This window comes from Mercurialis annua, linkage group LG1-X (genome assembly GCF_937616625.2).
Source record: "Mercurialis annua linkage group LG1-X, ddMerAnnu1.2, whole genome shotgun sequence".
Lineage (NCBI taxonomy): Eukaryota > Viridiplantae > Streptophyta > Magnoliopsida > Malpighiales > Euphorbiaceae > Mercurialis > Mercurialis annua.
This window is the reverse complement of record NC_065570.1, coordinates 65,696,348-65,711,058: the sequence shown is the minus strand read 5'-3', so window position 1 is coordinate 65,711,058 and position 14,711 is coordinate 65,696,348. Positions and strand designations below refer to the sequence as shown.

Sequence of the window (14,711 nt, the reverse complement as noted above, 5' to 3'; positions counted from 1 at the left end):
ATGCAAGATCTCAAATTAATAGCAAATTCTTTAATGATGCATTTGAATAGTTATGAATTTGGATTTCAATTTTGAAATAGGATTCCCTCACATTTAAATGAACTTGAGGGAATGAAGTTTGCGATCTACACCGTTCATTATAAAATGAATGGTGTAGATCAATTTAATTAAAACTATATTTTTTTTATTTATTCCATCCATTTGATAATAAATGGTGTAGATTGAATGAACTTCACCCCTCAAGTTCATTTGAGCTTGGGAAATCTCAATCCATGTTTTTTATTTGAAAATTTGGATTGCAAGATTTATTAGATTTGAATTTTAATCAAATTCAAACCAATTTTGAGATTATTGGTTTGGGACGGAAGGAGTATGTTTCTAAGATATTAATAAAAAAAATCAATCATCAGAATACATATACACAATATGTCTAGTAAAACAAATGGTAGCTCGATTTTTGTTTCGTGAAATTTTCTTATCAAAAAGATTCTACAAGATACAAACATAAGACATAGAATGTAAATATATTTAATTTTAAATTCTATAGTAACCATATAATATAAATATAATTTTAGTTACAAGCAAATTGTATATCCAAATATGTGGAGTCATTTAAGCATTTTGCAACTACTTATTGAGTTCATCAGTCTTATGAACAAATACATCAAATGAACATATGCACATACCTAGTGAGATATATATAAACTGATTAGTTATTTATACATGCATATTTGGACAAAAATATGCAAATGTTTAACAACTAATAGAAACTCGAATTATTATCACAACTAATGAAATTTTACGTTTAACGTTTTTGCTAAATGTAAAGAAGATTATAGTAGCACTTTTATCATTTGAAATTCACAAAGTAGCAAAAAAACTATTACCAATTATGGATGAAAGAACGACTTACCAATTATGGATGGAAAAACGATTGAAGTTTTGTTCAATTAATAAGCTCAGTATCTCTTGCTTCAATGAAACAATTAATGGTTTGTCAGAAATTCTTATTATCATCTAAAAGAAAAACGTGATAGAAAGGGAAGAAGTAGCTAAGAAAACACGAACAGTTACAGTTAATTAAGAATCTTGATATAACCAATTAAACCCCTGATTTTCACATATGTAGCACAAGTCTACATAAAGATATGAAAATTGCTTGGATAGACTTTATCTCTGGGATCAGATTTATTTGAGCAAACACCTCATATGTTCCAGCTAAATGCAAGTTTTGTATGTGGAATGGATGGTGGAGGAAATATATAGAAGAGCATATGTCATTGTTGGTGTGTACATCTTTTTACGTAATAAATGGCATTTTAGAGTGTTTTTAAAAGGAAAATTAGAAGTTTTGATTATTGTAACATTGTTGGCATAACAAATGTTATAGTAACGTTTTTGGCAAAGTAAATGGTGTTCAAAGAGAATTGAAAAGGTTTAAAGAAATTGACGGTTTTGAGGGGGACATGTAAACTGTAAAGTCAATTAAATAAATAATACCTCATATGGAGAAAATCATTATTGTACACATTGTTTGAAGCTTATGAATCCATGTCAAAGTTATGTTGAAAGTATATTTTAAGTTCAGAATTACAATATAGCATAAATATAAAGTCTAGGCCATTGCTTTTATTATTGTAAAAATTGGTCGGTTCAACTAGTTTGATCTGATTTCAAAAAAAAAACTAGTTTGATCTAAAATTGATACAAATCCGACTCATATCGAGAAAAGAAAAAATCGGTAATTGACAATTTGATTGTTGATGCTCCTTCTGCCATTACTCACATTTTTGGTGTTTCTTTAACGATCCACCGTCAGAAACACGCGTTTAAAGAATACCAAAACTTAATATGCTTTTAATAGTTGAAGAGGACAAGAGTTTTATTAGAGTTTACTTAGAGCTAGGATAAAATCATAGAGCATTCAATGAGAAGCACATATTCACTCAAAATATCTATACACAACAAAATGGCAAATATTAATACTATTTTTCTTTAATTTATTTTTTAAACCCAATTATTTAGCAATCTAAATCGGTAAATATAGAATCTAACTAATTAAATTAACATTTTCATAAACAGATCTGAGCAGTTGTTATTGTGTAATCGAAACTTTATTTTTCAATTGGTGATTTTTATTCTTTATGAAAAAATAAGATAAAATTGTCCAATCCGCGGTTCAATCCGGTTTGCTAATTCTCCGATTCTATCCGGTCCAAACCGGTTAGACTAGCTTCCGGTTCTTAGAGGTTAAAGGTTAACTGGGAGGGACGGCATGTCGGAATATGTTTAACCGGTTCGACCGGCCAATTCTATCTGGTTCTTCAATAAGTGGTTTTGCCTTTAGGAAAAAATGTACAACAAACAATCTATGTTACTTGTGCAACAAACCGATAATACGTTAGTCATGTGGAATATATAATAAAAAAAATTAAAAGCTTTTATATTGTAAATGCTCAGACTTGTTTTAAATATGACATGACACAATAGTTATGTAAGAAAAACTCTTATACCTTTAGACATGTATCTGTTAAGCCGTACATATCCATTGTTCTTTTAAAAATAAAATGTCAAATGTATATGATGCGAAGACATTTTATGATGTCTAAAGATTTTTATAGTCTCTTTTCATAAATCATTGAAGCACCATGAGGATCTCCGAGCTGTTAACTTGCACGGAAAATAAAGAAACAGAGGTCAGATGGAACGTCAGAGGAGTTCTCCGTCTGTTTGCTCCGACGCTCAAGTCAGTATCATTTTAGTGGGAGAAAAAAAAAAGAAAAAACTATAAAAAGAATAAAGGTGAGAAAGAAGTATCTTAAGGGTTTGCACTTAAGATGTTTTATATAGACTTACCGATGCAAACCTTTATATCTTTTCTTGGTCCACACTTTCAGTTTGCCGAGCTGGCAAATTTTGTTATGCCTCGAGTTGGGTGTCAAGTGCGTATCACACAAAAAACATTATCTTGGGTCAGAAAATCTTTTGTGGTTCCCTCCAGTCTGTTAAACACACGTGCAGTTTCCGATACAACGACTCGGAAACTTCTAAATGGAGAGGCCGAATTACATCAAGATATTATTCTTTTTCGATATATCGGATTGTTTAACATGATGCACGTTCTAATCTCCATGCTTATCTCAGTCTCTCCCTATTGGTGTATGCCGGTTAAAAAAAATTAAGGGTGTAAAATGAACGTTTTGTTTTGTCCGATTCTTTTTTTATAGTAATTGATAAAGAGCAAGCAGCAAACTCTAATTTTGGTCGACAAGGGTCAACAACAGAGCAACAGTCACAAGAAAAGCAATAAATAAAGCATAAACAAGACAAAAGTTGGTAATTTATTACGTCACCTTTCTATTTATTTATTTCAATAATAAGTCAGCTCTTTCATTTGGTAGCTCCGGTACCCGAACTCCATCTTCTGATCCATTCTTTTTAGACGCTCTCTTCTAATTTTCTTCTCCGCGACACCACCTTGCCGGAGCTAACCACAACTCCACTGTCCACCGCCGGCCATCTAATTTATTTCTGCTTTACGGTAAAACAAATCTTTACCTTTCTTTTTTATTTATTTATCTATGCCTCGTGCTCTTTCTCTTTGATTAATTTTTAATTATTGTGATTGCAGAAATCGCGGTGAATTTTTGTTTGTGAAATGCGATTAAAGGATAGATAAAACGCAAAAATGAAAAAAGTATCGAGAAAAGTAGGTAAATATGAAGTCGGTCGAACAATCGGAGAAGGAACATTCGCGAAGGTTAAATTTGCTCAAAATATGGAAACTGGAGAAAGCGTTGCCATGAAAGTTTTGGCTAAGAGCACCATTCTTAAGCATAAAATGGTTGATCAGGTATTCAATTATTCTTTAATTATGCTTATAGATGATGAGTTAATAATTAATCATGATACAGTTATGTTTAATTATTGGTTACAGATAAAGAGAGAGATATCTATCATGAAGATTGTTAGACACAAGCATATAGTTATATTACATGAGGTATAATGCTGCTTTTCTTTTTTAATTCTGTTTTTTCTTTAATTTTTATGATTAGTTTTTCAAATTTTTTGGGTTAAATTTGATGTTGCTGACATGGTTGAACTCCTAGGTTTTGGCAAGCCGGACGAAGATATATATTATTCTCGAGTTTGTTACTGGAGGAGAATTATATGATAAAATTGTGAGGTCCTTCATCCTTGTCTTGCGTTCCTTATATGAGCATGTTTGGATATGCACAAGTTTAACTATTTATTGAAAGAATTTGACTTTTAGTTACTCCATTATTATGTTTCTACAAGGTTATAGTTGCTGGCTACTTATGAAAAATAAGGCATTTCGAAGTAAATAAGTTGTGCAGCAAAACAGCATGATTATTGAATCCTTGAACATATTTTAATCCAGATAAAGTCTGGGAAATGACAAAACAGAAAACCCCTTCTTGCAATAGTACATGCAGAGATATTTGGGATTGAACTGTGGTTTAATTATATTAGCAAATAGCTGTTTTATTGTTGTCGTCTGCTATATGCTAATCCTTCATTGAGCATTGTAAATGTTAACATTTTCCACCTTTTGCCGCATAGGTTAACCATGGAAGACTTCATGAAAATGACGCAAGGCGATATTTTCAGCAGCTTGTAGATGCAGTTGCTCATTGTCACAGTAAGGGTGTGTACCACAGAGACCTGAAGGTGAGCATATATATTCTACCCATATGAGTTATTACCTTTGATGCGTGACTTCAGGATTCTTTCTTGATAAAGACATTTCTTTGTTTAGCCTGAAAACCTTCTTCTAGATGCTTTTGGGAATTTGAAGGTTTCAGACTTTGGACTGAGTGCGCTGCCTCAGCAAGTAAGCAACTAAGCATGAAATTCCTACTTTTGGCTCAAGTAACACCAAGTTTTCCACTAATTGTAATGTTATAGCTTATCTTTGAGTGTATGCACATGAAATTTTTTATGCATGTGCAGGGAGTTGGACTTCTTCATACAACATGTGGAACCCCAAATTATGTTGCACCTGAGGTACACACTCATAAAGCAATTATAAATACATGACATGATACGTTCTCTTACGCCTTGAAACTGTCTTTTGCTTTTCTAAATAAGAGTCAATTTTTGGTTTTCACCATCTCATTCTAAATTTTCATTCGAGTTCCTCTGCTTGGATGCAACCTCTATGAGATGTTATCTGCTCTTTCCCTCTCTTTCTTTTTCTATGAGATAAAACTTTTGCGCTTTCTCAATTTGACAGGTCTTTCATTTATATATAAATACACCTTCTTCTACAGTATCCCTATTTGGTTCAATTCATTCTATTAAAATTTGTTTTATTTGCAAATAAATTCATTGGCATAAATATAATCAATTTTACTAAATTTAAAAAATAGATAATGCTCATTTATAAATGAATTCCAGTAAATTTCATAGAGTTCATTTGAACCAAACACATAATAAGCAACTTCATTTAGTCAATTCATGATCCCATACGAGAGCAATGCTTCTCCGCATAACCGCATGGTTGGCCATGATTTAATGCTAGGCTCACGTCAGTCTTTCAAGAATTAGTTGGTCCTAGACTCCACTATAACTGTCTCACATGAAGTGCACTGTGACTCATTTCATTCGATGGGAGTTTTTTTGTCATGGGAACCTTGGTGCTTGCCCATGTTGATATCATTTTGGCTAGTTATTGGAACTTGTTAATGACGAGAAACTTATATTAGGAATTGTAGTTTTAAGTGTGTATAATGACAAGTTCACCCAAAAGTTCAAATTATTAGGTTTCTAACACTCTCCAAACGCGGATGTTTATTAAATTTGAAGCGTGAACAAGTACGAACTCACTTTACTTTGGATCTTAAATATTAACTATTTAAATGGGGTGCCGAGCATAGTTTTCAAAAGCGCGGCTAGGCGCTAGAAAAGTGAAAAGCGAGGGTGGTGCGCCTAAGAAACCTTGGGTGACCATCTTCATCTAGGCGTTCCTCAGGCGTGCTTAAGGCTACATGTGGCCCTCTGCGCTTTACGTGCGCCTCGCGCTTTTACAACTATACTGCAAAAGATCGAACCCTAGCGATTATAGAGATTTTGATACCATGTCAAATAATTAATTCATCCAAAAATCAAACTGTTAGGTCTCTAACTAAGTCTAATGCAGGATATTCTCAACATTTAACCACATTAAAAGTTAAAGAAGTCCCAAGTGATTTTTGTTTGTTTCGGATATGAGTATTGACAGAGGTTAGATATTGATATCTTGCTGCAGCTGTAAAGGGGTGCTAAATGAGGATGGAGAGAACTACTGAATTGTAAACTGTACATAACCTAATTTTTAAGTTATAGAACCATTATCACTCAGCTGTCATGTACTTATGTGTAAACTTTAATTTATGATGATGTCTTATTTTTTCTATCCGTTGGTTTCAGCTTATTAATAGTTTTGTTGGTAATCATTTTTTATGTGATTGATCACTAGTGTTTGTTACTTGATCATTGTTTTAATACAAGGTAGATGCATTTCTATGACCTTTTACATTGTCCAGTTAGCAACGCAAGTGAAATATGTGTCTCTGTTTCTTAATAGTTTTTAACAATAAGGACCCTTTATCAGGTAATCAGCCATCGGGGTTATGATGGGGCAGCTGCTGATGTGTGGTCGTGTGGGGTCATTCTCTATGTTCTAATGGCTGGATATCTTCCATTTGATGAAGTAGACCTGCCTACGTTGTACAAAAAGGTTAGCTTGCATTAACATGTTTTGGATAAATCAAATAGGTTACATTTAAAATATTATTTTCTATCTCGCTCGTCCATTTTCTTCAATATCATTTTTGGATGTTAAGCTGTTTTGTTGTTCTGAGGTAATAGCCTTCTATGAATATCTTGTTGCATCACATTATGCAGGTTCAGTTCCAAATATGAGTTTTTGATCTGTGCCTTGTTCTTGTCATGTCTGCATGCATAGATTCAGAGGAACCTTTCTTTTTATCTTCATCTTTCCCACAGTAACTGCTTCTTGACGATAAATGTCAATTCTGTGGATACTCAGAAATTACAGAAATGTATTTTAAACGCATAAAACTGTTTGATGTGCAGATAAATGCTGCAGAATATTCTTGTCCATTTTGGTTTTCATCTGGCGCCAAGAGTTTGATAGACAAGATACTTGTTCCCAATCCAAAGACTGTAAGTATTTTAATTTCTATGTCTGCATGGCTTTTAATCAGAAGAAAAGAAACAATTCACGTGCCATACTTTTTAGTGCTTGAATCAGATAGTTTGAAGCTTAAATTACTCTTTGGGCTGGATTAGGCTATGAAAAAAGACTGGATTTTACTTGCTCAGGTCCGGTGTGATTGGGAATCTCATTATTTTGCATATGGTTAAAGTTTAATCAGTTGAATCTTGTTTGCTAAACGTGAACAATGCTGTTCTCTTTGCATGAGTTTTCTTAGAAAACAATTGATGAACCAAATCTCCTCATGATTTGACCCATGTGGTAGGCAGTAACAAACTTTCAACAATCATTTTTTTAATTTTGTTCACTTTGAAGCCTTCTGTTTTCGAGGATTTGAAATTTGGAAGTTATCTTTTTGGTAGAGGCAAATGTTCAGATTAAATCTTATAGAAGCAAGTTTTAACGAACAGCTATTACATATCAGTATTACACTTATTTTCCCTTGGGTCTCCCACCATATATAATTCAAATTTATTGCATTTAATTGGCCTTGTATTCTTAAAAAAGAATTAACTATTTATTTATAATTGTAGTTGGTAGGGTCGTAGATGGTCACACATGATGTTACTCGAGAGTACTTACAGATAATAACTGAAATAAAATATAATTTATGTTCAACAAGATTGTCAAAGCTCATTCAACATATTACTGCTGAAGCTTCTACTTACTTTCAAATGTATGCATTAGATGTTATACAACTTTCTAATCATAGTCTGTCATGACCATGGTCATTCAATTCATATTGTCAATCGCCTGAGAAAACGGGAACTTATATATAAATTGCAAACTATATGTCTCTACTTGGTTTTGCTTAATGCAGCGTATAACAATTGAAGGAATTAAAAAGCATTCATGGTTTCGGAAAAACTATGTGCCTGTCAAACAAAGTGATAAAGAAGAAGTGGATTTAGATGATGTTCGTGCAGTTTTTGATGATATTGAGGTTTGCCATTATTTCTTAAGTTTCCCTCTCCCTTTCGCTGGGGTACCTTATTGTAGCCTGTTGGCTTTTGATACCTCTGTCTTGGCCTTTATTAATTCATTTATCTTTGTGAATGGTGGTTGTGTGCTGGCTGGTTCAGGATAAATATGTAGCAGAGCAGTCAGAAAATAGTGAAGTGTCGCCGCTTATAATGAACGCCTTTGAGATGATCACCTTGTCCCAAGGATTGAATCTGTCAGTGTTATTTGACAGGCGTCAGGTGTGGCATTATATTCTTAACTATTATAGCCACCGGATATGACTGATCCACCATAACATGATTGATATATGTATGGTATATGTACCACGTTGCCCAGAGTGCTAAATTTTCTCTGTTTATGATATTTTTCTACAGATTTTCACATTTCCTGCTGAATATTTATTTGAATAAACATAACTGGCTGAATTTGGTCAGAATGTCTATAACTTCTTGAAATATTTGATACATGTAAACATGTGACACATCAGACAGTTACTAATAGGCCATGCATTTGTTAGTTAGCTACAAGGACGGGCTGTATGAAAAATTGAACTGAAACCAATTTGCTTCTGCTGTTTGGTATAGTTTAGATCTGCAGATGATGGCAAGAGGTTTCAAGTTTAAATTTCTATAGGATAACATGTAACCTATTTATATAAGAAATAAGAAATAAGAAAGAAATAAGAAATTACAAAGACTTGATAATGTGAAGGGCCTGAACTTTCCATCTATTAGGATATCTTTTGTGATTCTTCTCTTCCACCAATGCGGTCTCCTTTTTCTCCTTGTCTGTTTCCCGCATAATTGCATGGTTATGTGATTCAGTGCAGATTCACTGATGGTATTTTCTGTTGGCAGGATTATGTGAGGCGGCAAACGCGATTTGTATCCCGCAAACCAGCAAAAGATATAATTTCAACTATTGAAACCGTTGCAGAATCTATGAGTCTTAAGGTTCATACACGTAACTACAAGGTACAGTTTACTGATGCCTCATTCTCATCCAACTTCTTGAATTTTTTATCCAAGTGTACAACGCAATTCCCCAGCTATGATGCTGAATTATTTGCCCTTTTTAATGATAGTGGTCCCTCTAGTTTAGAAAGTGCCATATCCTTTTTGTTCTGTTTGATTTCCTAACTGGTTGACTCTTAAGAGCTCGAGTGGGAGCCTTTCTCCTTTGGGAGCTAACTGCATGACACTTTTTTTTGTAGTTCCTCTAACCCTATAACTGTTACTTTCAGTTTATCCCATCAAAATGAATATAGATCCTTCATCTCACATATCCAAATTATTTTTACTTTTTGGTCTAACAGATAGATTGAGCATTTGGAACTAGAGTTAACGTGATGTAAAATCTTTGTTAGCACGATGGATTGCAATTAAGTTGCTTCCCTATATTGTTGAAGTCAATAACTTCAAGAACTCTTGAATATCATAGTTTTGTTTTCCAGTTATGTCAAATTCTTTCAATTTTATCAATTTTTATGGTTTATCTCATTAGTTGTGTGAACTATGGCCATCTTCTTTGGTGTTCGATTTCAAATTCATTTCTAACTATTGACATGAATGATAGTGGTCTCCCTTAATTGGTGAGAGTATTTGAATTCACATCAGCAAAACTACATGTTCTTTGCATGGAATTTTTAATACTGTCTCCACTAGATACAGCTAACAGATGCACAATTGATTGATGTAAAGAAATAACCATCTCCTTAACGTCAAGGCGTTTTTCATCATCAATCGGACTCTTATGATAATCTTTAGTTTTAAGGTTTAAATTGGGCCTGCATTTATTACATCATTTTAACCTCAATGCACTTTTCCTGGGAGAGCATGTTATAGTTTAAAATTTAGTCTTATTTTTTACTGATAATTTGGGCTTTTAGGTTGTTGTTTTTGTTTGGTCTAATTGAGTTTTTCCCCCTCAATTTGTTTTTGAAAATGACCATCTCTTAAGGTTCTATCAACAATGCCATCTTTTTAGTGCTGCCATTTCTCTATAGTAATGGAAGAAAGTGCTAGAGTTCTTGTCAAAAGAAAGCTCAAACAAGGAATTAATGAAGGAAACTACTTAGGATGCACCCACAAGAAGTTTCTTTTAAGAAATCTCCTCCTTAGAAATTGGATTGTCATGTATTAATTTGCAATGTTTAGTTGGAATATCTTTATTTATTCTAATAAGTACTTATTCTCACAGACAAGGCTAGAAGGAGTCTCTGCAAATAAGGCAGGACACTTTGCAGTTGTCCTAGAGGTAACTTGTTTGATTGTACCGTTTGTCTGTTTGTCGCTCTTGCTCTCTCAAAGCTTTTCTGTTTTGATAGAACCTAGAATTTTTGGCTTCAGAAGGAACACCATTTCTAACTTATTTGTTTGTTCGCACAGGTTTTTGAAGTTGCACCATCGCTTTTCATGGTAGATGTCCGAAAGGCTTCTGGTGATACTCTTGAATATCACAAGGTAGCTTCATCACTCCCAACTTTTTGTCCGTTCATCGTCAAATAATGCTGCATGCATAGTTATAAGGCCATTGGCATGTATGATTTTTTTTATCAAAGAACCTGTCCATCAATGGGATCAAAACTCTTAATTGATAACAAAATCCGTGTGCTTTTAGATGAGACTAATCCCTTGACTAGGCAATCCCTTTATAAATGATGATATTTTGCAAAACTAGGTCGGTTAACCATTATATCTTTTTTAGCCCTCTTGTTTCTTCAGCTTGATAGTCCTCCCCTTGTTTTCTGTCCATTTCAATAGTTGGCATGGTATATTTTGGAATCTCACTAACTATTAAATGAATTAAACAACCATTGTTCGTGGCTAATGACCCTTATACCAGCTTTGTTCCGGTATGAATGATGGTTGCACCACGCAGACCCACTGACGCAATAACATAGGTAAACCCTAGTGTTCATGTACTTATCGACTTGGAAGGTCAGAGAATAAATTGTCTACTATTGGTTGATTTTTCAGTTCTCACTCTCTTATCCGTAGTTGTTTCAATTTTATTGTTTGGTAATAGCATCTGATGCAATTAGTTGCATATTTTCTATTAATTAATAATGGTGGGTTTTTGCGATGTCGGCTTGTCATTGCAGTTTTACAAGAACTTCTGTGCTAAACTAGAGAACATAATATGGAGAGCAGAAGGTGGTGGTTCTTGCAGCCTGCTTAGAACAATATCTTGCTGATCCACAATATCTGCGGGAGTGAAGCAAGTTAGCTAGCGAAGCAGCACGAGGACTCCACGAATAGGATATGATGGAGATATATACTGCCTGGCATTAGCATAATAAATTAAAACACCAATTTGTAAATTATGATATCCTTGTCACCATAATGTTGTGAATAGAAATAATTGAGATAGATCCAGCTAGTAATTCTCTAAAGGCTCCTGTAACGAAAATCTGTATGTTATAATTAGTGTTTAAAGGGATGAGCGAGTTGAAAATCCCACGTTCATAATGGTAGGCCGAAAAGAACAGTTGACACTAATGAAAAGGAAAACTCTGATGGTTTGGAATAGGCTAATTTATATACTTTTAAAGTTAAATTTCTAAATAAAAACTATAGGCTAAATGTATGTTTGTGCAGCCGAACTTTAGGCATTTGGTCGCTTGGGCACTCATATAAGTGAGAACTATTTTAACATTTAAATTTGATTTTGTATTTACGTCCTTGCACATTCACCATATGCCTCAGACCAGCTTGTTCGGATAGAAGGTTAATTAACTTCATATACTTAAAAAATTATAAAATTGATGAAATATCTCACATCTAATTTTTATAAATATTCAACTATATTTCGTATTATATTTATTACTTTTTTTGATTTCAAATTATTAATAAAAATTACTTTAAGTTTAAAGCTCATAAATAATATAAAAATCTAAAATAACTTGGACATTATAACTTTACAATTTTTTAAAAAAACTAGATTTTTATTTTTCAGTTATAACTAAAATATAATTTGTCAAAAAATTAAAATTTAGCTAATTTTTTCTTATAAAATTTAATGGTATAACTTAATTATTTATCTTTTAGATATGAGGGAGTCACGCGCACATATGTATGAAATGCCACTCTTGGTGACTTAAGGTGAAAAGTGTTTAATAGTAAAAATATTAAATAAATATGGCCTAAGCATGAGTGTCCAAGTGGCCAAACATTTAAAATTCAGGGGCACATATCTGTATTTAGCCAAAATGATATTGATAATGTTATCACTATTCACTAGCAGCAAACCAATATTCCAACTTTTAGTATTAATATATAGTTGGTTATAACAAATTAAAAGTTGATAATGCACTCCCTTCTTTCTAAAACTAAAAAGCTCTCCTTTTTTTTTAAAACCAAAACACTCCTTTTCTTCTTCATTTTTTTAACAGTGGGAGAAGATGATTTTTCCAGTTAACTAGAAAATAATTTTCTCTCCATTCATTGTACTATTTATCGCATATCTACTTTTCTTGTTTCAGTAAGTCTTTTTTTAAGGTGTTTGTTTGAATTTTATTTTGATAAAATAATTTTTAAAGTCTTTTACATGCTTTTTGATCCGTTCGAGTTTTAAATCTATGTTCTTGTAGATTTTGGGAGATCACTTTTGGATCTATAATTGCCGATGGGAATTGAAAAATTTAAAATTTCAAGAATTAAGCGGTTTTAATATCGTATTTTCAATACGAACCCTATATGTTTTGGATAACCTTTTGATGGTTGAAAAAGCCCAAATCTCTCATCATTATTTTAGAATAGTTTTTTTAATTTGTTGAAAAACCATTCATCTATGTAATTTTTATTCTCATCAATAAAAGTTTTAGCTTTTGATAAAATAAAATAAAATCAGAGTACCAAAATAGACACCACTATTTTGCAATCCAAAAGTTAATATCTGTGATGGTAAAAAAAATCAGTACTTGTGGAATTGATAGCTCCATTATTCCATTGCACTAATAAATTGACTTTATCAAAATTAAAATAGATGCTTAAAAGTTAAAAAGAATTTACATATTTCGTCAGAAAAACAATCAAAGAAGAGTACCTCTTAAATTTAAGCCCTAATACATACTTCTAGCCTACGAATAGGAATAGTATGTTCAAAGTTCAATCATGGAAATTTAGGGTTTGAATTTCACCAACGCCCCGGCTGTTGAGTTTCGTAGAGTTTCGGACACGGCGAAAACGGAGAAACACATTTTCCTCAAGGTTTCCGTGCATTATAGATTGTAACCCTAGTGCAGATTTCTTGATAGTAAAAGAGAGCAAGAGATTAAAGAAAAATGAAAATATTATCCATTACATAAATTACAATCTCCTGCATCTAGCTAGGGTTTATATATCAAGGGTGAAAATACTTATCTCCACATCGGCACTTCCATGCAAGCAGATAATAAGTTTCATCTCCTCTAGAAGACAACATTTTATGGTGTGGAGGACTCACCAAAGCAGCCATGCAAGGCCTGCAATTGAAGCATCTGTTGCTACACTGAGGAGGCCTTGAACCCAACACCATTTGTTCTTCGTTTCCTCTTGAAAATGGCGATGACCCCACTGCTAATTAAAACTGAATCATCATAAAAACAAAGCACAAATATATGAAATTAATATATTATATAGTTTTTGGCCTTTACCTGAAGTGGAAGAAAAGATGAGAAGGCAAATGATTAATGAAATTCTTGTTAGCCCAATTGGGTATGAAGCCATGAGGTCTTGTCAAACAGAGAAACTAAAACAAAAATACAGAATTATGATTAATATTGAAAGAGTTTTGTTGGTGCAGAAGAAGAAGATAGATGAGAAGCAATAGGGTATTGATTTGTTGAAGTTACAGTGATGATTCTTGCAGTTAAAGAGAGGTATCTGGAAACAATTATTGAAGCATAGTATAGTGAAGAAGAGAGTGAGTGGTCCCTTGCTTTTCTTGAATTCTCTTTTCAAGCAACAGTCACTATGTATTCAGGGTTTCAGTGTGAATGACTGAAGTTACATTTTTTTTCATCTTTTGCAAGTTCATGACTTGACTTTCTTTAAAAAAATAAAAATTAATTGTAGTACATTTGTGTCTTTACTTGTTATCCCTTAAAAATATGATAAAGAGGCATGTAGTGGCATCGCCAAAAAAATTTAGCTGGGATGGGAGGAGAACTGTCTTTTTCTCTTTTGAACGATAACTCAAGATATAAAAAATCATAATCGAAATTTTCTTTATATCAAATTGGACGGAGCTCGCGAGCCTTGATGGGCGTCCGATTGCATCTAACGGTAGCTCTGCCACTCATACCGAGCATATAACAGATAGTTGTCCAACTTATAAATTTTTATTTTTTAATAAAATTATTAATATGAATTTAATAAAATAGTTTTTCCCACTTTAATAATTTTATTTACTCACCTTTATACTTAGGCCATCCATAATTAATAGGTTAATCTTTATTTTGAATGATCTAGAATTTAGACTTGTTTTCATTTTTAGAAGTTGGTTAACTAATATATATCAAAAA

The 14,711-nt window shown here is 32.9% G+C and overlaps 2 protein-coding genes across 3 annotated transcripts; one reads left to right on the top strand and one right to left on the bottom strand.

Annotated features, from left to right (window-relative positions):
• Window positions 1–3,380: 3,380 nt before the first annotated feature.
• Window positions 3,381–11,742, top strand: LOC126661735 (CBL-interacting serine/threonine-protein kinase 24). The gene is made up of 15 exons (XM_050355603.2): window positions 3,381–3,541; window positions 3,632–3,853; window positions 3,938–4,000; window positions 4,110–4,181; window positions 4,585–4,692; window positions 4,781–4,855; window positions 4,975–5,028; window positions 6,617–6,742; window positions 7,102–7,191; window positions 8,064–8,186; window positions 8,326–8,445; window positions 9,064–9,180; window positions 10,406–10,462; window positions 10,594–10,668; window positions 11,310–11,742. Exons 2-15 carry the CDS (start codon window positions 3,689–3,691, stop codon window positions 11,400–11,402), a joined length of 1,338 nt encoding a protein of 445 aa, XP_050211560.1. The 5' UTR covers window positions 3,381–3,541; window positions 3,632–3,688; the 3' UTR covers window positions 11,403–11,742.
• Window positions 11,743–13,173: 1,431 nt separating this feature from the next.
• On the bottom strand, window positions 13,174–14,308 carry LOC126665054 (EPIDERMAL PATTERNING FACTOR-like protein 8). 2 transcript variants are annotated; one of them, XM_050357736.2, is made up of 2 exons: window positions 13,842–14,308; window positions 13,174–13,764 (listed from the first exon to the last, which is right to left on the bottom strand). In XM_050357736.2, the coding sequence occupies exons 1-2, from the start codon at window positions 13,912–13,914 to the stop codon at window positions 13,550–13,552; spliced, it is 288 nt and encodes a 95-aa protein (XP_050213693.1). In that variant the 5' UTR covers window positions 13,915–14,308; the 3' UTR covers window positions 13,174–13,549. The 2 variants fall into 2 exon arrangements, with proteins under 2 accessions (XP_050213693.1, XP_050213694.1); XM_050357737.2 differs by having other exon boundaries at window positions 13,174–13,761; window positions 13,842–14,277.
• Between the last annotated feature and the right edge of the window lie 403 nt (window positions 14,309–14,711).

Bases quoted from the DNA above. Each gene is read 5' to 3' on its own strand.
- LOC126661735 (XM_050355603.2), top strand. From the start codon at position 3,689: ATGAAAAAAGTATCGAGAAAAGTAGGTAAATATGAAGTCGGTCGAACA. The intron at 5,029-6,616 runs GTACACACTCAT...ACCCTTTATCAG, and splicing joins CAAATTATGTTGCACCTGAG to GTAATCAGCCATCGGGGTTA. The intron at 10,463-10,593 runs GTAACTTGTTTG...TTGTTCGCACAG, and splicing joins ACTTTGCAGTTGTCCTAGAG to GTTTTTGAAGTTGCACCATC.
- LOC126665054 (XM_050357736.2), bottom strand. From the start codon at position 13,914: ATGGCTTCATACCCAATTGGGCTAACAAGAATTTCATTAATCATTTGC. The intron at 13,765-13,841 runs GTAAAGGCCAAA...AGTTTTAATTAG, and splicing joins CATCTTTTCTTCCACTTCAG to CAGTGGGGTCATCGCCATTT.